We start from the raw sequence: 27,990 nt of genomic DNA, 5'->3' as shown, positions 1-27,990 counted from the left end.
CACCGTCAACATCATCATTACCATCATCACCGTTATCATCATCACCATCACCGTCATCATCACCGTCACCATCATCACCATCATCACCACCGTCATCGTCACTGTCACCGTCACCATCATCACCGTCATCATTACCATCATCACCATCACCGTCAACATCATCATTACCATCATCACCATCACCGTCAACATCATCATTACCATCATCACCGTCATCATCATTACCATCATCACCATCACCACCATCACCGTCATCATCACCGTCGTCACCATCATCACCGTCATCATCACCATCACCATCAACCTCATCACCATCATCATCACCGTCATCACCGTCATCACCATCACCGTCATCATCACCATCACTGTCATCACCACCGTCACCATCATCATCACCGTAATCATCATCATCACCATCATCATCACCGTCATCATCACCATCATCATCACCGTCATCATCACCATCATCATTACCATCACCATCATCACCGTCACCATCATCACCATCATCACCGTCGTCACCGTCATCATCACCATCACCGTCATCGTCACCGGTGGACCAAGCAACTCTCCTCACGTGACCCCTCAACAACAATGGACTACACCCACGGGCGGAGTTTTGGGGTGGGGTGGGGGGCAATGCCCCCCCTAACCTGCACACCTTCATCAATGTATGTTCAGTAGTTTACAAGTTAGGGGCGGGGGGGGTGGAAGTTTTATTAAATGGACCCGCGATTCCGAACGCGAGGGACAAAGCAAACTGGAACCCAACTGTGCTTCCATTCCGCTGCATCTTGCATAGAGAGCGATGCAAAATAATCCACCGCATTCTCCTGTTCAAACTCGACAAGTACTTATTAAATTATTACACAAACCCCCTGCCACTAACTACCACACCCCCACCCCCCCCCCCCCTCGGTAAATATGAAAATCAAACGCTGCCTATGAATACGACGCAAATCCTGATGCAGGTTTGTGTCTCTAGATCATCGGGCGTTCTTCATCACCTCCAGGGGGAATGCGAGATGCCCTCTCTGGGCGTGCGAGACGACACGGCCAGACGTTTCTTTAGAAGGCAAATCGGAAACACAAATCAGGCGTGGGCACGTTGGCGTTGCAGCTCTTTCTTACGTCTCAACGAGAGCATCGTGGGGGTGGGGAGTGTTTGAGGAAGGGAGGGGGAGCGGTTGTCGTGCATGGAGCGACCGGTGACGGTGCTTTAGTAGCAATGTGGAATTTCCACAGACCAATTCAGGACCTCATATTCTTGGTTCTTTCGGTAAAGTCACCGCATAGAAGGGAAACAATAAAATTATAAAAATTAAATCACGACGTTTCGACAGCAACACAAGCAATCATCATCAGGTGTGAAAACCACAGCAAGAACCATTTGAAAAAAAAAACGCCACTTTTTTCAAATTTTCTTGCCGTGGTTTTTCACACCTGATGATGATTGCTTCTTGTGTTGCAGTCGAAACGTGGTGATTTAATTGTATTGTTTTATATTTTTATTATTTTATTGTTTCCCTTCTACGTGCTGGTGACTTTACCGAAAGAACCAAGAATATGAATCCCTGCAGTCACGAAAGCTTTAAATAAAAAATTAAATTCAGGAGCGTGAACAGGGAAGAGGCGGTGACGGAGCTCAGCGCTCGCTTGAGGCTCAGTCTCTGAAACGAGACGCTACGTCGAGTTACTGCAGACACACGGTCGGTATGAAAAACATCACCAACGTTTATTCAACTCGCCATAGTACAGCACGCTACGCACGCTCACACGGCAGCGGTCACACGGCAGCGGGGGAAATGAACAACCTTCTCTGGTTCTTTCGGTAAAGTCACCACCACGTAGAATGAAAATAAAATAATAAAATAACACGATGAAATTCTCGCGACGTTTCGGCCACAACGCAAGCGGCCTTCTTCAGGTGAAAGGAACAAACCTGTCGGGACGACGGAGCCTCTTCTCTGTTCAGAGCTACATTGAAGCTCTGTCGTCCCGGCAGGTTTGTTCCTTTCACCTGAAGAAGGCCGCTTGCGTTGTGGCCGAAACGTCGTGATAATTTTATTGTGTTATTTTATTATTTTATTCTCATTCTACGTGGTGGTGACTTTACCGAAAGAACCAAAGAAGATGAATCCTTGCAGTCACGAAAGCTTCAAGTCGAAATTTAAAATGAACAACGGTTCACAGCAACGCAACGCGTCCTCACGCAAGCACCCTCCTGAAGCGCGCGTCCCGAGACTCGGGCGAGGCTTTCTCGGGAAATCGACGACGCATCATCATCATCAGAAGAACGGTTAGCGCGCCGTCCTCTGAACCCGCTGACCCGACCTTCATTGCCGGCCGCGGTTAACTTAAATGGCAAGCGATGTCCGGATCGGTCCCCTTCAGCAACCCGCGCCGACCGGCACGGTGAAGTATGGCCTCGCAACCCCCCCATTACATATTCTTAGCTCTTTCGGTAAAGTCACCACTGGCACAAAAACTGACACCTTTATTCAAGGCATCATGTTTGCAATAACCACAACACAAGCAGTCAAAATGCAAACAAACAAAAAAGACAACTCTGATAATGATATTGGCACTGTCCTTGAATTTGATTGGTCCACACCCGAGACAGCTTTTCTTAGAGCCCTTTAGTCTCCACTGGTGTTGGACCTTTTGGCATCTTCTGGTCCAACACCAATGGAGACTAGGCTCTAAGAAAAGCCGTCTCGGGTGTGGACCAATCAAATTCAAGGACAGTGCCAATATTATTATTATCAGAGTTGTCTTTTTTGTTTGCATTTTGACTGCTTGTGTTGTGGTTATTGCAAACACGATGCCTTGAATAAAGGTGTCAGTTTTTGTGCCAGTTAAAAGGGTAAAACCTATTCCTATATCTTGTTACTGGCAAAGGAGGTCTCATAATGAGAATGATTTTGCGAGGCCGTTGGCGATGGAGGTTAAGCCCATCGGCTCGCCGTCAACTCGCCGCGCGCTCGCGCCGAAAGGCGAGCCGTGTCCGCGAAGAACCAACGCCGGCTGAAGCCGCGATCGGACCGCGGGAGTGGAACCCGTGGTCCTCGGTGGTCCCCCAGTCCCCGACGGAGCTCAGCCACTCGTGGACGCCCGCCCGAGGTACACGCAACAACCTCCTTCCCGACGTGCGACACGCGACTCCGTCACGATCGCGCCGCAGAAACCCCACCGTGGATTTCGTGGTGGTTTCCATGCCGTTCCCGCCCACCCCCCCCCCCCAAACATTTTTATATCATTAGAACGTAAAACAACGTAAACAACGCATTATAATAATAATCTAATTATACGATGTGCATGGGCATCGTTGGGTATTCAAGAAAAGAACGAGGTTTTTGTAACGGATGCACCGGGGCTTCCCAAACTTGTCTCCGTTGTCTTGTGGCACTGGGCGGAGTCGGGATGCCCTCCGGATGTCTGCACTTTGACGCCGTTTGCAAAACCTTAAAGGGAAAAGAACCCCGCCACAAAGAACAAGGAATGAAGATCCGAAGGCCGGCGGTCCCTCCCCACCCACCGGCGGTCCCTCCCCACCACCCATCGGCAGTCCCTCCCCACCCTCCGCCGGTCCCTCCCCACCACCCATCGGCAGTCCCTCCCCACCCTCCGCCGGTCTCTCCCCACCCACCGGCGGTCTCTCCCCACCACCCACCGGCGGTCTCTCCCCACCCACCGGTGGTCCCTCCCCACCCACCGGCGGTCTCTCCCCACCACCCACCGGCGGTCTCTCCCCACCACCCACCGGCGGTCTCTCCCCACCACCCACCGGCGGTCCCTCCCCACCACCCATCGGCGGTCTCTCCCCGCCCACCGGCGGTCTCTCCCCACCACCCACCGGCGGTCTCTCCCCACCACCCACCGGCGGTCTCTCCCCACCACCCACCGGCGGTCTCTCCCCACCACCCACCGGCGGTCCCTCCCCACCACCCATCGGCGGTCCCTCCCCACCCACCGGCGGTCCCTCCCCACCCATCGGCGGTCCCTCCCCACCCACCGGCAGTCCCTCCCCACCCACCGGCGGTCCCTCCCCACCCACCGGCGGTCCCTCCCCACCCACCGGCGGTCTCTCCCCACCCACCGGCGGTCCCTCCCCACCCACCGGCGGTCTCTCCCCACCCTTTCTCATCGTCTTCATCGGCCAAACCTCCACTTCCTCCCCCTCTCCTGCCGGGAAAACAACAACAACATGATAATTGTTTTTTTTTACCCTTTTATCTGACAACAAAACTGACACCTTTTTTAACAAGGAGTCATGTTTACATTGACCACAATACCTGCGGTCGGAACGCAAACACAAAACAACAACTCTGATAATGTATGTGGCACTGTACTTGAAATTGATTGGTCCACACCCGAGACAGCTTTCTTTAGAGCCTCGTGCATACATTATCAGAGTTGTTGTTTTTTGGTTGCTTTCCGACCACAGGTATTGTGGTCAATGTAAACATGACTCCTTGTAAAAAAGGTGTCAGTTTTGTTGCCAGATAAAAGGCTAAAAAAACAATTATCATATTTTGTTACTGGCAAATGAGGTTTCCAATGGAACAACAACAACAATTACCATCGTCATCGTTGCCTGTAGATGGTTGTTGCCTTCAATGCCGTTGCAAAGTACCTTCGTCTTAGAGAAATCAATGTCGTGTGAGCCCACCGCATTAAAACAATGATCAGCACACGGCCGAGGTATTGGTCCTACCGTGTTTCAGATCTGACTTATGGTCACGAGAACGGTCCGAGACACGTCGCTTAGTTTCCCCAATGTAACGACAGCTTAGTTTGTAGACGCTGGGGTATTGCATGTCAGGGATCACATCCTTCACAGATGCGATCAGATCACGAATTTTACGTGCTGTGTTAATTCGAACCTGCATTTTGTGTTTGCTCATTGTTTTTTAATTATTTTTGGTGACCTCTTGCTATGGCAAGGTGATGTTTTTGAATTGGGTCCTCAGACGGTTATTTCCCAACGGTTGGGGTGATAGCTTTACGGATTGTGTAGTCTGAATATCCATTCATCTTGAGAGCTTGGTGTACGTGTTCAAGTTCACTGGCTCGGTGATGACGGTCGGAAATATATCCAGCTCCATAGTGTAGAGCTTTGATGAGGGAATTCTTCTGGGAAGGATGGTGGTGGGAGTCAGGTTTTAGATAAGCATCCGTATGGGTGGCTTTCCTGTAGACAGAGTGTCCCATTGAGCCATCTGGTCTCCTTTCGATTAAAACATCCAAGAAGGGTAGCTTGCCATCCTTTTCCACTTCCATTGTGAATTTGATGTCTGGGTGTATGGAGAGTTGATGCGGTTGAGGAATCTGTTCAGAGCTGGTCGGCCATGTGGCCAGATGACGAATTTGTCATCCACGTACCGCAAGGATGGACGTAGGGTGGATGCCTGGACGGCATCCGTCTCAAAGTTGTCCATGCAAAACATTGGCTAGGATTGGAGATAAGGGAGAACCCATTGGGGTACCTTCAACTTGTTTGCAGAATGTTCCATTCCAGGTGAAGTAAGTGTTGGTGAGGCAGTGTGTCACCAGGGCCGGTACATCAGCATTCAGCCCTTGTTGGACCAAATCTCCAATGCTTGCAATTGTGTCAGGCACAGGAACTTTGATAAACAAAGAGACTACATCAAAACTATCGCGGCGGTGGTGTTGGGAATGGTGATGGTGGAGCTGCTGGTGGTGGTGGTGGTGTTGGGAATGGTGATGGTGGAGCTGCTGGTGGTGGTGGTGGTGGGGGTGGTGGTGTTGGGAATGGTGATAGTGGAGCTGCTGGTGGTGGTGGCGGTGGCTACCTGCACTCGGCAGAGACGGCGTGACTCATCAGCAGGCACTCGGGAACCAGGATTGGGACGCTCCGTCGCTCCCTCGCTGGAGGAAAGAGAACGAGAAGATCACGCGCAGGGTGGGAAGATAAACTCAACAACGCACGGAACTCCGTTGACGCTTCCCGAAATACAACAGCAGCAGCAGCAAGCAGCATCGTCAGGTCTGTTGATGTTTCTGGTTGTTGTTGTCGTAGTTACCGGTGAAATGTCACCAGGTACTCGAATTGTAAAACGTTGTAGTGGATTTACTCTCCAACACACAACCAGTTAGTACTGAACTAGTATACTACACTATAGACTACACGATACACTACACTATATACTACACTATAGACTACACTATACACCACACTGTATACTACACTATAGACTACACTATAAACTAAACTATAGACTACACTATACACTACACTGTATACTACACTACACTATAAACTACACTATAATTGTAAATGTTGTAGTGGGTTTACTCTCCAACACACAACCAGTTAGTGTTGAACTAGTATACTACATTATACACTACACTATACATTGAACTGTATACTACACTACACTATAAACTACACTATAATTGTAAATGTTGTAGTGGATTTACTCTCCAACACACAACCAGTTAGTAATGAATTAGTATACTACACTATAGACTACGCCATACACTACACTGTACAGTACACTATAGACTACGCTATACACTACACTGTACAGTACACTATAGACTACACTATACACTGTATACTACACTACACTATAATTTGATTTGAAGCTTTCGTAACTGCAGGGATAACTCTTTGGTTTTTTCGATAAAGTCACGTATAAATAAGAAATAATGAAATAACATAATAGCGTACGACGTTTCGGTTGCAACACAAGCAACCATCATCAGGTACAGAAGAGCTAAATTTACAAGACAGGGGAGACACATAACCTCAGATGTATATACAAACACCCAAGTAGGGGGAACTGACACAGATACAACAGGGGACACAGAGAGAGAAGCATACCAGACAAACAGGGTTTAGCAAAATTTTTGGAAACCATATAAAGCAACACAGACAAATGTTGTGTGCTGCAGCGCCCTGCTTTGCTCCGTGCATGCCTCGTGCTGATTTTGTCCCATTGTCACTCAGCCTTGCCTTCTCTGCCTGTTTGGGGCGGCTTTGCTGTGTCCTTGTCTCTGTGCTGGCTCGCTCCACTTGGTTGTCTGTGTGTGTCTGTATTTTGAGTCCGGCAAAACAACCCCCTACCTCCTCGCGGTGCGGGACGGGCAACTCTGTCGTGGACAGTGCTGTGGGGGGAGATCCAATTTTGATTGGCTCCTCCCCTCATGGCATATGTGTCCACCACAGGGGCTAAACGGGGGCTCTGGACGGGTGCGAGGGGCTGGTAACCCCTCCACCTTCAATTAATTACCACGAAACCACGAATTAAACTGAAATATGTAACTAATAAGCTTGTGCCGGAGGCCCCGGGGGGCCAGGCGTCTATGACGTCTCCTGGCCAAACCCCAATTGGCGGAGCCAGGAGATTGAATACCTACCCTCGGGGCTACTCCAGAAACAACGAAAAGCCACTACGGGTGGCCACATGGAATGTTCGAACGCTCACTGCAGAGGAGAGGCTGCCACTCCTCTGTCGGGAGCTGGACCGGTACCGCCTGGATCTATGCGGCATTCAGGAGGTCCGGTGGACCGGCTCTGGCTCCTGCCACCATGAGGGGTGGACAGTCCTCTACTCGGGGCAGCAGACTGCCAAACAACAGGGTGTGGGTCTTCTTTTGAACAAAAGAATGAAGGGGGCGTGGGAGCGTGGCGGTGAGGTGTGGGAAGCTGTAAGCCCCAGGCTACTTTGGGCTCGCCTTCCCATCAACCGGAGGCGAGGAATGGTGGTCGTGGTTACTTATGCCCCCACCGAAGATGAACATCCGTGGAGGGATGCAGGCAAAGCCGATGAGTCAGATGCCTTCTATGACCTCCTGTCACAGGTGCTGGCTAAAGTGGCCCCTCGGGATAGAGTCATCATGTTGGGTGACTTCAATGGCCGAGTTGGTCATGATACTGGCACCTGGTCTGGAGTGATTGGAGGGCATGGGCCAGATCAGCTCAATAACAACGGTAGGAGGCTGCTAGATTTTTGTGCAGCCCATGGGCTTGTAATTACCAACATGCTGTTCGGGCATCGGCGCATCCATACAACATCATGGATGCATGCCGGGTCCAAGCAAGAACATCTGCTGGACTACATAGTGACGGACCAGCGAATGCGAGCCCATGTCCTTGACACCAGGACCTACCGTGGAGCTGATCTGCCCTCTGACCATCGACTAGTCATCTGTAAGATGTGCCTGCCATTCTTCCACTCCGGTGGTGGGTGTACACCCAGGACCCCATTCCAACATAAAGTGGCCTGGTCTCAGTTATCTGATGAAAGTTGCAAGCGAGAATTTCATCATCGCTTGCGGCTGGGATTGGCATCGTCCCCGACTCCTCCTGATGTCGAGGGTAAATGGGCGAGGTTTAGGACTGACTCATGCAGCTGCAATGGCTGCTTTGGGTACGCGGTCCAGACCTCCCCAGAGACCCTGGCTGACAGAGGAGGTGTTCAGGATGGTTGAGAAAAAGCGACAGGCCCACTGTCATCGGCTACAGAATCCCACGTCAGAGAATGAGGAGGCTTACCGCAGCCTTCGCTCGGAGGTTCGGAGAGCCGTGAGGCGCTGCAAGGATGGGTGGTGGTCGCGGGTTGCTGAGGAGATGGAGTCTGCCTCAGTGGCCCGTGATCACAAATCTCTATTTAACTCCATCAAAAAAGTAACCTGCAGCGCCACACCTATTACCATCATTAGGGGAAAAAACGGTGATCCAATCTCCGACCCCCAGGAACAGGTTCGCAGATTTGCTGAGCATTTCTGTGAGGTCCTGGGGGAGGGAAAATCCCTCAGCCAGGAAAACATCGTGGCACAAAGTGAGGATGACCCTGCTGAGGCTGCAGTGCCAGAAGAAGAAGAAGAGGGGGCTAAGCGGGCGCGGCACGGGCTAGAGAAGAGATGGAGTGATGTGGTACAGGAGGACGTGGAGCTGAGTGGACTTGCCGATGACTGGTACCAGCGGTGTCAAGATCGGCCTCTGTGGAGGAGGCTCGTGAAGGATGCTACTGGGCAGTTGGAGGCAGTCGCCCTCCAACAACAACGGAGGGCGGAGGAGCGACGCTTAGAACAACGAGCGGAGCGCCGGGTGGCTAAAGCACAGCAGGTTGGCACAGTAGGGGGCACAGGTGGTGCATCAGCCAGTCATCTCAGTCAGTCGACCCGTGGCACCTGGGTCTGCCCAGTGACCTCCTGCCAGCGGGCGTTCGACACTTCACGTGGCCTCACGGTGCACATAGCCTGGCACAAGCGTCGTGGTGACGTCACCGCCACTTAGTGGCGAATGGCGGTTGTTGTTGTATTTTGAGTTTCATACTTTACTTGCAATTTAGCAATCTTTTGAAATAGCGTGATCAACCGGACTATGCGTTAATTGTGTTTTGACCGACCGACTGTGTTGCTTTACATGGTTTCCAAAAATTTTGCTAAACCCTGTTTGTCTGGTATGCTTCTCTCTCTGTGTCCCCTGTTGTATCTGTGTTAGTTCCCCCTACTTGGGTGTCTGTGTATACATCTGAGGTTATGTGTCTCCCGTCTCGTAAATTTAGCTCTTCTGTACCTGATGATGGCTGCTTGTGTTGCAACCGAAACGTCGTACGCTATTATGTTATTTCATTATTTCTTATTTATACGTGACTTTACCGAAAAAACCAAAGAGTACACTATAATTGTAAATGTTGTAGTGGATTTACTCTCCAACACACAACCAGTTAGTGTTGAACTAGTATACTACTTTATACACTACACTATAAACTGTATACTACGCTACACTATAAACTACACTATAATTGTAAATGTTGCAGTGGGTTTACGCTCCAACACACAACGAGTTAGTGTTGAACAAGTATACTACACTATAACTACACTATACTACACTATAACTACACTATAAACTACACTATAATTGTAAATGTTGTAGTGGGTTCACGCTCCAACACACAAACGGTATGTGATGAACTCGTATACTACACTATAGACTACACTATACACTACACTGTATACTACACTATAGACTACACTGCATACTACACTGTACACTACACTATACACTACACTGTACAGTACACTATAGACTACACGATAAACGAGTAACTACTTAGCACGTTTTGTTTATGTGACACAAACCTTACTAATTGGCTGTGTCAGGTGATGGCGGGTTTAACGACAGAGCATTTATATTTACACGATCTCACCCAAACAAACTCTACTATGGACAGGATCAAAATCTCGTGTTTAGAAAGACAGAGAGAGACGCAGACTTCAAATGTACAGCAGACATCAGGGTCAGACCCATGACCTCCTGCATACCGGGCGAGGTAGTTAACATCTCATAGCCACCGTGATGATGAGAGACACCACAAATTCAAAATACAGAACAGGTGGCGGGCTTCAGCGCACCTTGCAGACGAACGCGGCGACGACGGCAGCAGCCCCGGCCACCAAGCCCAGCGCTGTCAACGTCGCCACCGCCACCGCCTCCACCACCGCCGCCACCAGCCACGTCCCCTTCGTGGGCGAGGGGAGCGGCGCGGTCGCTGTGGGGTCGGAGGCGGCGTCGCCACCGCGCCGCCGCGGGGCTGACAGAGAACCGGGGCGGCGACGGAGAAGGGGCTCGGTGAGACCGGCTCAACGCGGCGCCACCGGCTCAACGCGGCTTCGCGTTTTGTTCGTTCGCTGTTGTTGCTGCACCCGACCTGAGAGCCGCGCGGCTCGCAGGGCCGCGCCCGATAAAATGAAATGAAAAAAAAAACTTGAAACTTCGCCTGCGGCAAGGCAGGCAGGAGGATCAATCGCTAAAACGTGGCACTGCCTGGACACGGCTCACCGGGGGGAGGGGGGGGGCATCTTCACCGTTATCACTCTAACCCCGCACGCTCTCTTCTAAGGGCGTCGACAACAACAACAACACGGCGCTTGTCGCCAGGCTCGGTGCACTTGAAGACTGGCGGTAGGTCACGGGGACAGACCCAGCAGCAGGCGCCGTGGGGTCGACCGATGCGCACCAGACGTGCGACGTTATCACGCAGGACGCTCAAGGGTATCAAAGGCGTAGCCTCGACAGACGGTTAGGTCAAGTGCCGCTAGCGAGCAGCGGCAATGGAAGCTGGCACGCCACACCAGGGTGGGTGTCCAGCACCACGCCTGCCCGGCTCGCCTTTGTCTCCCCAGCGGCGGTGTTTACAAACCGCACCGGGGAACTCGTTTCAGGCCGACGCCGGATCAAATCACCGTCACCGGCGTTGGCCGCGAACGGGAATCGAACTCGGGCCGCCAAATTCGTAGCAGCAGCAGCGTAGCGCTAACCGCCAACGCAGCTGCTCCCCGCTCGGGCCGTCGCACGGGATGACACCGGCTTCATCCTTCGGGCCCGTGTGAATCGTGCTACACGAGAATTCTCCCCTCGCGCGCACGCCACCGGTACACTGCAGGCAGGCCTCCCTCAGTGCTCGAGGTGCGGCCCCCTGGGAAAAGTGAGCGCTAAAGGAATCCTCGTTAAAGGGGGGCGGTGGGGGGAGTCATTATGCTAGCGTGTATAGATGCTAAACGCGATATCAGAATTTACAAATATAATTTATATTTCGATTTAAAGCTTTCGTGACTGCAAGGATTCATCTTCTTTGGTTCTTTCGGTAAAGTCACCACGTAGAATGAGAATAAAATATTATTGTGTTATTTTATTTTATCAATTTATTATTTTATTCTCAATCCGCGTGACTTTACCAAAAGAACCAAAGAAGATAATTTATATTATTATAATAATTGATCACAGGGACTCCCTACTTACGAATGTCCTACTAGGAACTTTCAGAGATACGAACAAACCGGGTACCCGTGCGTCAGGTCGCCTAATTTGGACCGAGAGTCCCAAGCTCAACAGACGGCGGCAGTGGCGTCTGCAACATCTTCAGGACGTGACGAACGGAAAGGGGTAAAAAAAGCAGCCTCTTCTTTTCGTCATCATCGTGAGACCGCCAAAAATGTTCCCGTAGATATATAAAACCAACCCACACTCTTTGGTTCTATTCGGTAAAGTCACGTAGGTAAAAATAAAATAACAAAAAATCACGACGTTTCGACCGCAACACGAGCGATCATCATCAGGTGTGAAAACCACAGGAAAAGACATTTGGAAAAAAAAGTGTCTAATGGCGGGAGTTTAGGCATTGTGAGCCAGATTGAGGCGTCGATATGGATTGGTGATGTAGAAAGGATTGTCCCGGCGTTGGTTTCAAGTTCACTGGCGATGCCTTGTTTATTGGGGACGGATTATTTTAAGAGGATGCCCTTTTGGATTTTAATTGACCGGGGTTGGGTGGGGTTACCGTTGAGGTTTTTGGAGTCCCCTTCAAATCTAGAATAAAACCAACCCACACCCACCCACCCATCTTTTGCCAAGTGGCCTTTTGTGATCGGACGGTCCCCCCCAAACGCCGCTCGCTCCGTTCACCTGCGACCGTCACGTTCAGCGTCGCCTCCCGTGCCACCGCAACGTCCTCCGCGTTGCACCGCCCGCAGACCACCATGCACCCAATCACGGGGCCGAGGCCCGCGGAGACGCGCCGGAGCCTCACGGAGCAGTCGCCCTTCGCCACGTCGCCCACGAGCGCGGCCACCCCGACGCCGACGACGTCGACGCCCGAGTTGTAGATCTGCGGACGAGAAAAAAGGAAAGGCCGCGATCCGGTGTTGCCGCCCGCCCGCCCGCCCGCCGTCTCCGGCCCGTCTCTCCCGAGCGTCCCACAGCGGCTCCCGGCGACTCGCGCAGCGTTCCCAGACTCCGGTGCGGAGGAGGCGGCGAAGTTTCGCGATGCACGACTTTTTTATTTTGTTTGATTCCTGCAGCGTACGAATTCGGCCGCGATTTGATTGATGCCCGATTGGCTGTGGCCCCGCCGTCATCCGCTTAAGTGGGCGGAGCCTTCTGCTGGGCAGGGGCAGTAAAGTGTTATCATTCGGCATGCGCGTCTCGTCAGTGACATGTAAATATTCTTTGGGTCTTCCGGTAAAAGTCACGCAGATAGGTTCAAATAAAATGAACCTATCTACGTGACTTTGCCGAAAGAAGGGAAATAATAAAATAATAAAACATAATAACATTATTAGGTTTTATTTTTATAATTTTATTGTTTCCCTTCTACGTGGTGACTTTACCGAAAGAACCAAGAAGATGAATCCCTGCAGTCACGAAAACTTGAAATCGAAATTTTAGCGAAAGACCCAAAGAATATGAACTCGTGAAGTCACGAAAGCCTTAAGTCTAGTAATGTATAACTTATATTAGTGGTTTCTGGCATAGAGATCCACAGAAACTGGTTAAAGTTGTGGATTATCCGTGACTTTGAATTATCCACGGCCGTCTTCCCGATCTGTAAGTGCGGATAATCAAAGAGTCCACTTTATTTGTTTGGAACATCGCACGCTCTTTCCTTGTGCACGTGGGGCTTTATCCCTTGGGTGTGCCAGTTTCATTCAATAGGAAGCCGTTCAATTACGAAATTAGGCAAACTTCTTAAAACGAGATCCTTATTTAAAACAACAAAAAAGTGGCACTCGACGAGACGTTAGCTGGGTCGTTGAGTGACACCGTCACTCCTCCGGAGCAAAACAAACACGCGCAAATAACGCGCCGCCGGTTAAACAAAAACCGCGGCGTGTCAATGCCAGCGGCGACACGGACGGGGGAGTCAGGTCGTTCAAAGTTAGAGCCGGGATGAGGTCCGCCCATCACCTGGATGACGTCGCCAATGGGCGTGTTCTTCGAGTAGAACGCGGGCAACACGGACCACTTGACGATGACGTGATTCGGGTCGGTCGGCGGCGGTGAGAAAGAGCAGTTGATGGTCAAGCTCACCCCCTCCGTCACGTCCAGCCTCTCCGGCAGGGAGAGCCGGAGCTTTGCTGCGACAGTTACATCTGCACGGGAAGAGAGGAGAAAGAGAGTTTAACACGTAGTAGGCTTTCGCGACCAATATTATTCACAATAAAGGTTGTTTTTGGGTTAGATCGCGTTATTTATAAATGTGTCGTAACCCTCCACCACCCGACACGGCCAATCAGCAAAAAAAAAGTGTCACGTTGACAAAAGACAAATAGTTCACTACTTTAGCCCCACACCGGTGGTGTTGAAGAGTGAATCCACAACATTTACAGTTTGAGTATTATTAAATAATACATATTACAATTCCTTATAGGGGAAACACATGCTAATTAACGGATTACTAACGTAGCATATAATCACTAACACACATTACAACTAATTACTAATCTACAACTCATTACTAATCATAACCAATGGCTGATTACCAATCGATTATATAATTACAATTCCCCCCCTGCCTCTCATCACTGCACCTGATATGAGTTAAATGATGACGTCACCCTGCTGCTCTATTTAAGACCGGGAGCAAGCGAGGGCTTTACCATTCTGGCAAATTGCCCGATGATGCTGGATGTATTTACCAGCGAAACGTCGTACTCAAACTGTAAATGTGGATTCACTCTTTAACACACCGGTGGGCTAAAGTAGTGAATTATTTGTCTTTTGTCAACGTGACACTTTTTTTTGCTGATTGGCCGTGTCGGGTGGTGGAGGGTTACGACACATTTATAAATAACGCGATCTAACCCAAAAACCTTTATTATGAATAATATTGGTCGCGAAAGCCTACGTGTTAAACTAATCAAAGAGGAGTTGTGTTAAGATGTTCCAACACCAAATAGACACCTTTTTCAGGGAACCAAGTCTGAAAATGACCACATACGGTACGTGTGGTGACCATGCAAACAACCTCTGATAATATATGCAGTGCTTTAATAATAATAATGTAACTATATTCTTGGTTCTTTCGGTAAAGTCAAGTAGAAGGGAAACAATAAAATAATAAATACATTGCTTGCCGTGGTTTTTCACACCTGATGATGATTGCTTGTGTTGCAGTCTAAACATCGTGATAATTTTATTGTTTTATATATATTATTATTTTATTGTTTCCCTTCTACGTGGTGACTTTACCGAAAGAAGCAAGAATATGAATCCCTGCAGTCACGAAAGCTTTAAATAAAAAAAGTAACGTGACTATAATGTTATATGCATTGTCTTTGAGAAACCGATTGGTCTACACCAGAGACAGCCTTGTTCTTAATGGCCTAGCCTCACCATTGTCAGACCAGGGAACGCCAACAACAGTACAAAGACAATGCGCTATTTCTAGATTTGAAGATTTCGTGACTGCAAGGATTCATACTCTTTGGTTTTTTCGGGAAAGTCACGTGGGTAAAAAAAAATCAATAAAATAAATGAAAACAACTAAATTAAATCATTTAATTTAGTTGTTTAATTCAGCTGTTATCATTTAGATTCTAGATTTTTTTTTTACCTACGTGACTTTACCGAAAAAACCAAAGAGTACAATGCACTATATATATATTTTTTATCAGACCATGTCTGTTTGCATGTTCACCACAAGTACGTGTAGCTGATGCAGTAATTGATTCCTTGACAAAGTTATCTATTTGGTATTTGAACATAATAACATGTTTTCTTGGTCATTTCGGTAAAGTCACATAGAAGGGAATTTTATTGTTTTATATTGTTATTATTTTATTGTTTCCCTTCTACATGGTGACTTTACCGAAAGAACCAAGAATATGAATCCCTGCAGTCCCGAAAGCTTTAAATCAAAATATAATAACATCTGTTTTCTTGGTCAAAAGGGTCAAATCTATTCTTATATTTAATACTTTGATACTGGTGAAAAGGTATCCCATGATAGAGCTGCTCACCCCGAGCTATGAATGCTCCGATACGTGTGGCATTCTCCTGTAGCTCGCCATTGCTCAAGCGCAGGCCCTGGGCTGTTTATTTGTTCAATGCACAGAACACTGGCGATTCCAGCCACCCTATTAGACTCTCCAAATGATGAACTCTGCTGATAACAGCGATGTCGGAAACCTGCTGCCACAACTACGGATTATACGATGGCGGTGCTGACGCGTCTACGGATGACGACGACGATGACGACGCTAGACAAGACGATGCCGAACAACGGCGTCAATGACGATTACCGTCACGGTGACGCTTGCTGGATGCTGCCGCTGCGGTTTCTTGTTCGTGTTATTGTTTCGTTGCGGTTGCAACCCGATTCAAGAGCCGCATGGCTCACAGGGCTCTAACCAATAAGCGAACTGGACTGGTCGGTGTTCACGGTGGTTGTTACCTCGGACCGCGACGGAGGCCAGAAGGAGCACCGCTAGACACCGCGGCAACATGGCGTGGCCGGCGCGTTCTTGCTGCCGCTGGTGTAGCTGGTACACCACCACCGTCCCCTTCTCCTCCCGCCGTGAACCCTATGTATGTTGCGTATTAAAACACAATGCATTTCACACCATTAGATTATTGATTAAGACAATGCACACACCACTACAATGACATTATACAATACAAATAAGTTAACATCTCTAACCTGCAATAAGTCGATCAGACACCATCCTTCCACCGCGCTTCATATTTTAGACCTTAATAATTCACAGTATTTTATAGCATTGAAATGGACGTTCACATTCAGCTCTGAGGCGGCGACCATTGGTTCTTGTACCTCGTCAACAACACCAGCGTTATCGACTGTTACATCACAGCAACATCGCACTCTCCTCACCAAAACGCATTTACAGTGGACGACCGCTTTGGAATACGTTGAATTTGGTCCACGTCGTGTATTTGACGAGAGAAAAAATGTCTTGGGATACGTCTTGCTTGGGGTACGACGCGCTTGCTGCAACTTGTATGGGTCGGGATGAGTCACCGCGTAGAGTAGAGCCCGTTCACGACTTAAACAAAGCGCCGCTCCTCAGTCTGCCTGTCCAGTAGATCTCGTTCAGTGCGCAACCCTTTTGCTACAACTCTCCGTGAATTTCCACGTGGTGTTTTTTGTCATTTTAACGTTAATTTTTTTTGTCAATTAATTCAAGAAGGTTAGTGAGGAAAGCCAAGCTGCGAAGAAAATGGCGAGGATCACTGTCGACGTGAAATAAGAGATCGTAGAAAAAAGTATGACAGCGGCGTGCGCGTCACTGATCTTGCGGTGGCATCGCGTATATGCCGAGAGCAACAATTTAGACGATGGTGAAGAAAACATAACGAAGCCATCGAATCAGCTAACGTTGCAAAAGGGGGTGAAATTTATATCAAACACAAAGATCACGGACATCAGAGCAAGTAGAAACATTGTCTTCTTTGGTTCTTTTGGTAAAGTCACGTAGAATGAGAATAAAATAACAAATTGATAAAATAAAATAAAATAACACAATAATATTCTCACGACGTTTCGGCCACAACACAAGCGGCCTTCATCAGGTGAAGGGACGAGACTGTCTGGTAGGACAGCGCTGGAGTGAAAGAGCCACGTTCAGATCACGGCCTTTAAGCTGTGTGAGAGGAACAAAGCGCCTTGACAAAGGAATTAGCATATAATTTAGCATTGAAATGGCTGAATGATTAGCTTGTGACTGGTCACAGAAATAGTTATGTTAAAAGTTAAAGCATACACATCCGCAGAGGCACCCCTTGACAATGGAATTAGCATAGAATTTAGCATTGAAATAGCTAAGTTAAAGCATACACATCCGCAGAGGCACCCCTTGACAATGGAATTAGCATAGAATTTAGCATTGAAATAGCTGAGTGATTAGCTTGTAACTGCTCACAGAAATAGCTACGTTAAAGTCAGACCATACACATTCACCGAGGCACTTAGTACAAATCAAACAGGAAAATTTAGCATTGAAATAACTAGGCGAATTTAGCATTGAAATAACTGAGTGATTAGCTAGTGACTGGTCACAGAAATGACTATGTTGAAGTCAAGGCCTACACATCTGAGCTATTCACAGTACTATATAGTGAACCAATAAACAACTAAAATATAAATTACCTTAATGTTATCAATAAACTCTATATTCTCCAATCAGCTAAGCTACCAACAATAAGTCGTTATATATCACAATGCTATATGGCGAAAAAATGGGTGGATTCTTACCCTCAACTTTAGCACCACGGATAGCTACGGGCCCCGTTCAGACGGACGAGTTCCTCCATGGTCGGAACAGAGGAGGGGGAGAGAGACAGCTGCGAGGCCCTAGTATACTCCATGTTGTAAAACCATACCATTAACCGTGGTGTGAGAGGTATTAAGAGGCAATGCTGGCGAAAGAGCTGCGGTCTGAAGGTCATCGTAAAAATACAATTAATTAAGAACAGAAATGATTTAAAACATCTTTCCAGTGGTTACTAAGCCAGAATACATCTTCTCGGTTGAAATTGTCTCTGTGCTTGTATATGTGAATGGCCTCATGAACGAATCTCTCATGGTAGCCGGTTGGTTTGCAAAGAACCTCCGTCTTGGAGAAGTCAATGTCATGTGAGCCCACTGAATTATAACAGTGATCTGCCACGGCAGAGGAGTTCGTCCTACCGTGTTTCAAGTCTGCTTTATGTTCGCGGATGCGGTCCGAGATATGTCTTTTGGTTTCTCCAATGTAGCTACTACCACAGAGGCACTTTAGTTTGTAAACGCCCGGGTACTGTATGTCTGGAACAGCATCTTTTACAGATGGAACTAAATCACGGATTTTATGTACTGTGTTGAATCGGACCTGGATCTTGTGTTTATTCAGGATTTTGGAGATCTTTTTTAGTGACCCCTGCAATGTAGGGCAAGGTGATGGTTTTGAGTGGCTCCACAAGAGGATCCTTCTTCATGACTGGAGTGATGGCTTTGCGGATTGTGTAGCCGGAGTAGCCATTAGCCCTGAGAGCCTGGTGTACGTGCTTGAGTTCACTGATAATGTGTTCCTGGTCGGAAATGCATTGGGCTCTATGGCATAGAGTCTTGATGAGGGAGTTCTTCTGGGATGGATGGTGGTGGGAATCCGGTTTCAAGTAAGCATCTGTATGGGTAGCTTTCCTGTAGACAGAGTGGCTCATTGAACCATCATGTCTCCTTTTAATTAAGACATCCAAAAAGGGTAGTTTGCCATCTTTTTCGACCTCCATGGTAAATCTGATGGCTGGGTGTATGGAATTGATGTGGTCGCGGAATTGGTCTAGAGCAGGCTGGCCATGTGGCCAGATGACAAAGGTGTCATCAACGTACCTCTTCCATAAGGTCGGGCGTAGAGTGGCAGTCTGGATGGCGTCAGTTTCAAATTTTTCCATGAATACGTTGGCTACAACCGGAGATAGGAGGGAGCCCATTGGGGTGCCCTCAGTTTGTTTGTAGAAAGTTCCATTCCAGGTGAAGTATGTGTTGGTTAAGCAATGTCTCACCAGGGGGGGTACATCAGTATGCAGTCCTTGATGAACCAGGTCTTCAATGATAGCGATGGTGTCAGGTACCGGGACTTTGGTGAACAAGGACACCACATCAAAACTGACAAGCAGGTCGTTTGGGGACAGGGAAATGCCTTTGATTGTCGATACCAGGTGAGTAGAATTTAGTACCGCAGAGGTGGTTTTTCCAGTGAAAGGTCGCAGTATATCAGCAAGAAAACGTGCCAGTTTGTAGGTGGGGGAGTTGATAGTAGAGACGATGGGACGAAGGGGTGTATCTTCTTTGTGTATCTTTGGAAGGCCATATAATCTTGGTGGTCTGGCAGCAGAGGGTTTCAACGAGAACTGTTTGATCTCATCAATAAATGCTGTTGAATCAGAGATGATTTTGTTCGTTTTGGTGACCAGGCTGTTGGTGGTATCTCTTTTTATTTTTGTATAGCTGCCATCGTCGAGTAGTTCTTGAATTTTGTTGTTATATTCTGTTTTGTCCATGATGACAGTGGCATTGCCTTTGTCAGCTGAGAGGACGACAATATCATCCCTCTTTTTTAATTGAGATAATTCAAAACGTTCGTCTTTGCTGATGTTGCTGGGTGGCAACTTAGCGTTTTTGAGGGTTGCAGCGATTTCAGATCTTGCTACGCTGCAGAGATGTGACTCAAGCCCTTGAGTGCAACGTCGACATGGGCAATGATATCATTAACCGGTAAGTCTCTCGGTGTGACAGCAAACTTTAGACCTTTAGCTAAAACGGATTTCAGACCATCTGAAATTATTATTGTGTTATTTTATTTTATCAATTTATTATTTTATTCTCATTCTACGTGACTTTACCGAAAGAACCAAAGAAGATGAATCATTGCAGTCACGAAAGCTTTAAATCGAAATTTAACCGCCTCTACGGGGAGGGATTCCACACATCCTTAAGATCATTCAAAAGACTCCGGGATAAGAAGGCTCAACTAATCGAGTCTCTCACCTTTCTGAAGAGATGCCGCGACTCTAAGGTAATACCAACCGCATTTACACTAACCTCTGCTGTTGCAACTTCTCTCAATGCAAAACGAATTCTAGCTAGAACTAGCTTCGCTCTTATCTCGGAAAAAATCAGACTTACACGCACCGAACTCGATCAGTTAGACAAGACACTCTACAAATCACACTTAAAATTGACAGCAACAATGTCTACATCGGATTGGGAACATGTAGACAATATGACTACCTCTTCGGCTGCCACTATGTCGAACAAATGTAGGGACAATTTGATTTCCAAATTCAATCACCTCTCCAGCAAAAAATCGGATCCACACACCGAAAAGATAGACGTCAACAAAGTCGTAATTAATCGCAGTAACAGTTCCATTTCTGATGGTCTGAAATCCGTTTTAGCTAAAGGTCTAAACTTTGCTGTCACACCGAGACACTTACCGGTTAATGATATCATTGCCCATGTCGACGTTGCACTCAAGGGCTTGAGTCACATCTCTGCAGACGTAGCAAGATCTGAAATCGCTGCAACCCTCAAAAACGCTAAGTTGCCACCCAGCAACATCAGCAAAGACGAACGTTTTGAATTATCTCAATTAAAAAAGAGGGATGATATTGTCGTCCTCTCAGCCGACAAAGGCAATGCCACTGTCATCATGGACAAAACAGAATATAACAACAAAATTCAAGAACTACTCGACGATGGCAGCTATACAAAAATAAAAAGAGATCTCACCAACAGCCTGGTCACCAAAACGAACAAAATCATCTCTGATTCAACAGCATTAATTGATGAGATCAAACAGTTCTCATTGAAACCCTCTGCTGCCAGACCACCAAGATTATATGGCCTTCCAAAGATACACAAAGAAGATACACCCCTTCGTCCCATCGTCTCTACTATCAACTCCCCCACCTACAAACTGGCACGCTTTCTTGATGATATACTGCGACCTTTCACTGGAAAAACCACCTCTGCGGTACTAAATTCTACTCACCTGGTATCGACAATCAAAGGCATTTCCCTGTCCCCAAACGACCTGCTTGTCAGTTTTGATGTGGTGTCCTTGTTCACCAAAGTCCCGGTACCTGACACCATCGCTATCATTGAAGACCTGGTTCATCAAGGACTGCATACTAATGTACCCCCCCTGGTGAGACATTGCTTAACCAACACATACTTCACCTGGAATGGAACTTTCTACAAACAAACTGAGGGCACCCCAATGGGCTCCCCCCTATCTCCGGTTGTAGCCAACGTATTCATGGGAAAATTTGAAACTGACGCCATCCAGACTGCCACTCTACGCCCGACCTTATGGAAGAGGTACGTTGATGACACCTTTGTCATCTGGCCACATGGCCAGCCTGCTCTAGACCAATTCCGCGACCACATCAATTCCATACACCCAGCCATCAGATTTACCATGGAGGTCGAAAAAGATGGCAAACTACCCTTTTTGGATGTCTTAATTAAAAGGAGACATGATGGTTCAATGAGCCACTCTGTCTACAGGAAAGCTACCCATACAGATGCTTACTTGAAACCGGATTCCCACCACCATCCATCCCAGAAGAACTCCCTCATCAAGACTCTATACCATAGAGCCCAATGCATTTCCGACCAGGAACACATTACCAGTGAACTCAAGCAGGTACACCAGGCTCTCAGGGCTAATGGCTACTCCGACTACACAATCCACAAAGCCATCACTCCAGTCATGAAGAAGGATCCTCTTGTGGAGCCACTCAAAACTATTACCTTACCCTACATTGCAGGGGTCACTAAAAAAGATCTCCAAAATCCTGAATAAACACAAGATCCAGGTCCGATTCAACACAGTACATAAAATCCGTGATTTAGTTCCATCTGTAAAAGATGCTGTTCCAGACATACAGTACCCGGGCGTTTACAAACTAAAGTGCCTCTGTGGTAGTAGCTACATTGGAGAAACCAAAAGACATATCTCGGACCGCATCCGCGAACATAAAGCAGACTTGAAACACGGTAGGACGAACTCCTCTGCCGTGGCAGATCACTGTTATAATTCAGTGGGCTCACATGACATTGACTTCTCCAAGACGGAGGTTCTTTGCAAACCAACCGGCTACCATGAGAGATTCGTTCATGAGGCCATTCACATATACAAGCACAGAGACAATTTCAACCGAGAAGATGGATTCTGGCTTAGTAACCACTGGAAAGATGTTTTAAATCATTTCTGTTCTTAATTAATTGTATTTTTACGATGACCTTCAGACCGCAGCTCTTTCGCCAGCATTGCCTCTTAATACCTCTCACACCACGGTTAATGGTATGGTTTTACAACATGGAGTATACTAGGGCCTCGCAGCTGTCTCTCTCCCCCTCCTCTGTTCCGACCATGGACGAACTCGTCCGTCTGAACGGGGCCCGTAGCTATCCGTGGTGCTAAAGTTGAGGCTTAAAGGCCGTGATCTGAACGTGGCTCTTTCACTCCAGCGCTGTCCTACCAGACAGTCTCGTCCCTTCACCTGATGAAGGCCGCTTGTGTTGTGGCCGAAACGTCGTGAGAATATTATTGTGTTATTTTATTTTATCAATTTATTATTTTATTCTTATTCTACGTGACTTTACCGAAAGAACCAAAGAAGATGAATCATTGCAGTCACGAAAGCTTTAAATCGAAATATTTGTCTTTGTTGTGTGTATGAGATGCATGTGTGTGTGTGTATATGGGAAGCGGTAGTGCAGCGGTGAGCGTGCTGCACTACGAACCTGGCGACCTGAGTGATTCCCACTCACGGCCAACACCAGCGACGATGATCTGAACCAGTCCTGGGCTTCCCCTGGGTCGACTCAGTTTAAAACCTAGTAGGCTTTTGCGACCAATATCATCCATAATAAAGGGACCTTTTTTTGGGTTAGATTGCGTAAATATAAATGTGTCGTTAAACCCGCCACCACCTGACACAGCCAATTAGTAAGGTTTGTCACGTAAACAAAACGTGCCAATTAGTTACTGCTTCAGCACACTGGTTGTGTATTGGATAGTAAACCCAGAACATTTACCATTAGAGTATGACGTTTCACTGATTATTACAACCAGCTTCATCAGGCGATTTGCCATAATTGTGAAGAAGTATTCCTGTTTCCGTCTTTGAAGTCAACTCAGCCTTAAATGAGTACTTGGTGCAGGGTGTGAACATCGCCACTTGGGAGACAAATGCGGCCGGGCGTGGTGTTTGGCCACCCACCCCATCGTGTGCTGGGCCGGCCTTCATAGGTGTTGGCTCCCAGCGATTGCCCCGAGTCTGTTAAGGCTATACGGGGGTCTTTGTCTTTGTGTGTATGAGATGCATGCGAGTGTGTGTGTATGAGATGTGTGTGTGTATGAGATGTGTGTGTGTGTATGAGATGTGTGTGTATATGAGATGCATGTGTATATGAGATGCGTGTGTGTGTATGAGATGCATGTGTGTGTATGAGATGCGTGGGTGTGTATGAGATGTGTGTGTGTATGAGATGTGTGTGTGTGTATGAGATGCGTGTGTGTATGAGATGCGTGTGTGTGTGTATGAGATGTGTGTGTGTGTATGAGATGCACTGCTGTATAATAATGTACTACTCACTACTGAGTACACAGACAGTCCCCACTGTGTTCACAGCTACCACCCCAATGCACGCATAAACTCAACTCAGTCATTAAAAATGTTAAGTTATGTTTAGCAAACAATAGTCATTGCAACGTTATACTTAAATCTAATAACAAGTTTAAGGCACTGCTGTATAATAATGTACTTGTCACTACTAACCACACAGTACCCACTGTGTTCACAGCTACCACCCCAACGCACACATAAACACACTCACACAGTGCGCTAACCACTGCACCGCCGCTCCCCACACACACACAGTGCGCTAACCACTGCACCACCGCTCCCCACACACACACAGTGCGCTAACCACTGCACCACCGCTCCCCACGTCCACCACAACCTGGCACCCGATGATGTATCGATCGGCTCGGCTTACCGTGGCTGCTGCGCCAAGTCACCTGCAGAGAAAATCGATTCAAATTTCGATTAACTATTCTCGCGCCGATTCCTAACGGGATAACATTCGGAATCGATTATAATAGAATTACGGATGTATGAGTCGATTTCAATTTGGACAACATGGGAACCGATTTATTTGTGGCTTAGGCTAATAAAATCGATTTGCATTGGGATAACATGGGAATCAACAGTGGTCTAAAATGAACCTTCATTAATCGATTCCTACTGTGTAGACGTGGGAATCGACCACGTTAGACGATCACGTGTGTGGGCGTGGTCTCTCAACGTCAATCAACCAGGTAGGGCGTGACTGGTGGAGAGTTTGGGATCTGATTGATTGATTGCTTCTGTGGACAGGTGTCTTTTATACAGGTAACGAGCTGAGATTAGGAGCACTCCCTCTAAGAGTGTGCTCCTAATCTCAGCTCGTTACCTGTATAAAAGACACCTGGGAGCCAGAAATCTTTCTGATTGAGAGGGAGTCAAATACTTATTTCCCTCATTAAAATGCAAATCAATTTATAGCATTTTTGACATGCATTTTTCTGGATTTTGTTGTTGTTATTCTATCTCTCACTGTTCAAATAAACCTACCATTAAAATTATATTTCTTAAAATTATATTTCTTAAAATTATATTTCTTTGTCAGTGGGCAAACGTACAAAATCAGCAGGGGATCAAATACTTTTTTTCCCTCACTGTAAACCCCAATGATCCGATCGAAATGAGGGATTTTGATCGGATCATTGGGGGGCCACGTGTCACCACCACCCCCCCCCCCCAAACAGTCATGAGCAGCACCTCCCCACACGCCCTGCCACCGAGAAAAATGTTTCACGTACGAGAGTGAAACTGATATTTTCATTCTCAGCTGGAATTTAGCCAAATGCAATACGCTTGAGAAACCTGGTTTAAAATCACAAGCAAGTTGCCTGAATTTCAAACCCATGGTCTCAGCGGTACAGCTCGGTGCTCTTGACAGGCTGAGCCAACCGGTCACTTCATCGCAAGCAACCGGAAGCATCAAGGTTGTCAATGCCGTGTGCGTCGTCCTAATGGGGAGCGGCAGTGTGGTGGCTTGCAATGCTGTGTTGCGAACCCAGTGAACAGAGTTCAATTCCTCCCCACTCACGACCAATAATGGTGCCGAATATTTAAACCGCTTTCCATGGGTCGGTATGGCTTTAAATGAGTACCTGGTGCAGTGTGATCGTGGTGGTGGTTGTGATGGTGGTGATGATCATGGTTGTGATGGTGGTGGTGATGGTGTCTCTATGGGTCTCTGTGAGTCCCTGAGCCTCTATGGGTGTCTACGAGTCTCAGTCACTCTGGGTCTATATGGGTCTCTATGAGTCTCTACGGGTCTGTACGGGTCTCTGTGTGTCCCTGTGGGTCTCTATGAGTCTCTGTGTCTGTTGGTCTCTGTGTATCTCAGTGTGTCTCTGTGGGTGTCTCTGGGTCTCTGTGTGTCTCTGTCGGTCTCTCTGAGTCTCTGTGGGTCTCTGTGTGTCTCTGTCAGTCTCTATGTTTCCCTGTGGGTCTCTGTGGGTCTCTGGTGGCCGGGCCTGCTGTTGGCCACCCACTGCTCGTGTGCTGTGCCAGCCTTCATAGACGCTGTTACTCGCCAACAGCAATTGCCTCAACAGTCTGTTATTCAAGTTTCATTTCAAGTTTTCATGTATTAGGTATAGCCCTGTGACATGGGAATCAATAGTGGTCACCCACCTAAGTTCATTATAAATGTGGGAGCATTATACGCATTAGTTCGCTATCACGACATACAGTACCCTGGTGTCTACAAACTAAGTTGCCTCTGTGGTAGTAGTTACATTGGAGAAACCAAACGCCATGTCTCGGACCGCATTCGTGAACACAAAGCAGACCTTAAACACGGTAGGACCAACACCTCGGCCATGGCAGATCACTGTTATAATTCAGTAGGCTCACATGACATTGACTTCTCCAAGACAGAGGTTCTTTGCAATCCATCTGGCTACCATGAGAGATTTGTTCATGAGGCTATCCACATATACAAACACAGAGACACTTTCAACTGAGAAAATGGACTCTGGCTTAGCAATCATTGGAAGGATTTGATAAACCATTTCAGGTCTTAATTGATTGTTCACGCTTACGGTGGCTTTCAGACAGCATAAATTAATTTTTCGTCTCCCCCCTCCTCTTTTCAGAACATAGATGGACTCTTGATTTAAAGCTTTCATGACTGCAGTAATTCATATTCTTAGTTCTTTCGGTAAAGTCACGTTGAAGGGAAACAATAAAACAATAAAATATATATATAACACAATATATATTTTATTTTTCTTAGTTTTTTCGGTAAAGTCACGTTGAAGAGAAACAACAAAATAACAAAATATATATAAAACAATAAAAAATCTCACGACGTTTCGACCATAACTCAAACGGTCATCATAATTTATAAATAAATGTGCCGTTTAAAAATAAATTTATGCAAACCAACACACCTGATGATGACCGTTTGAGTTATGGTCGAAACGTCGTGAGAATTTTTTATTGTTTTATATATATTTTGTTATTTTGTTGTTTCTCTTCAACGTGACTTTACCGAAAAAACTAAGAATATGAATTACTGCAGTCACGAAAGCTTTAGATCAAAATATATTTTATTGTTTCCCTTCAACGTGACTTTACCGAAAGAGCTAAGAATATGAATTACTGCAGTAAGGAAAGCTTTAAATCAAAACATCAACAGGCTGATGTGCCACATCTCCTCCTTCAAGAAGTCGCACAGCCCTGCGATGTTGTGTCCACACAACCCAAACTACGGAGTGCCTGGTGGTAAACCGCTGTGCTGTAGCCTGCGCCCCTCCAGTGGAGGAGGAACAGTAAAACCTCGCTGATGCTCTCCTGAAGCACTCCTGTGCGCAACAATCATTGAGACTAGTTGCACGTGCATCGATTGTAAAACCCCGTTCCGTTTCAGGAAGTGGGGACAGTTGGTGCCGTGTGCTCGTTTCACGTCGGGGTGCCACTAAAGGCGCAGGTCCCACTCCTGAGTGATCGGTTACGCGACGCTCTTTTGCATGAATAATCAATCTCTTGCAATTCTATTTAATTATTTAAATATTTCGTGACTGCGGCGATTCATATTCTTTGTTCTTTCGGTAAAGTCACCACGTAGAAGGGAAACAATAAAATAATAAAAAAATATATAAAACAATAAAATTCTTACGACGTTTCGACCGCAACACAAGCAATCATCGTCAGGTGTGAAAACCACAGCAAGAACATTTAACTCGTAATCTCGTAGTCACTTACATGTTAATATCGCCTGATGATGTCACTTACATGTTAATATCGCCTGATGATGTCACTTCCCTCTTAATGTCGCCTAATGATGTCACTTCCCTGTTAATATCGCCTGATGATGTCACTTCCCTCTTTATATCGCCTGATGATGTCACTTCCCTCTTAATGTCGCCTGATGATGTCACTTCCCTCTTATTGTTGCCTATTGATGTCACTTCTCTCTCAATGTCACCTGACGATGTCACTTCCGTCTAAATGTCGCCTGATGTCACTTCCTTCTTAATGTCGCCTGATGATGTCACTTCCTGCTTAATGTCACCTCATGATGTCACTTCCCTCTTAATGTCACCTGA

The 27,990-nt window shown here is 47.1% G+C and overlaps 1 protein-coding gene across 2 annotated transcripts; it reads right to left on the bottom strand.

The window, feature by feature from the left end:
- Positions 1 to 3,241: 3,241 nt before the first annotated feature.
- LOC142911163 (uncharacterized) lies at positions 3,242 to 24,394 on the bottom strand. 2 transcript variants are annotated; one of them, XM_076060269.1, is made up of 7 exons: positions 24,324 to 24,394; positions 16,209 to 16,338; positions 13,721 to 13,905; positions 12,440 to 12,641; positions 5,817 to 5,892; positions 4,121 to 4,185; positions 3,242 to 3,464 (listed from the first exon to the last, which is right to left on the bottom strand). In XM_076060269.1, the coding sequence occupies exons 2-7, from the start codon at positions 16,258 to 16,260 to the stop codon at positions 3,337 to 3,339; spliced, it is 708 nt and encodes a 235-aa protein (XP_075916384.1). In that variant the 5' UTR covers positions 16,261 to 16,338; positions 24,324 to 24,394; the 3' UTR covers positions 3,242 to 3,336. The 2 variants fall into 2 exon arrangements, with proteins under 2 accessions (XP_075916384.1, XP_075916385.1); XM_076060270.1 differs by lacking the exon at positions 3,242 to 3,464 and adding an exon at positions 10,390 to 10,568.
- Between the last annotated feature and the right edge of the window lie 3,596 nt (positions 24,395 to 27,990).

The sequence above is a fragment of the Petromyzon marinus genome, unplaced genomic scaffold (assembly GCF_048934315.1).
Source record: "Petromyzon marinus isolate PM22_M1 ecotype Great Lakes invasive population unplaced genomic scaffold, UKy_Petmar_22M1.pri1.0 PM_G_Scaffold_17, whole genome shotgun sequence".
NCBI lineage: Eukaryota > Metazoa > Chordata > Hyperoartia > Petromyzontiformes > Petromyzontidae > Petromyzon > Petromyzon marinus.
Note: the sequence above shows the minus strand (reverse complement) of the source record. Positions and strands in the feature narration are given on the sequence as shown.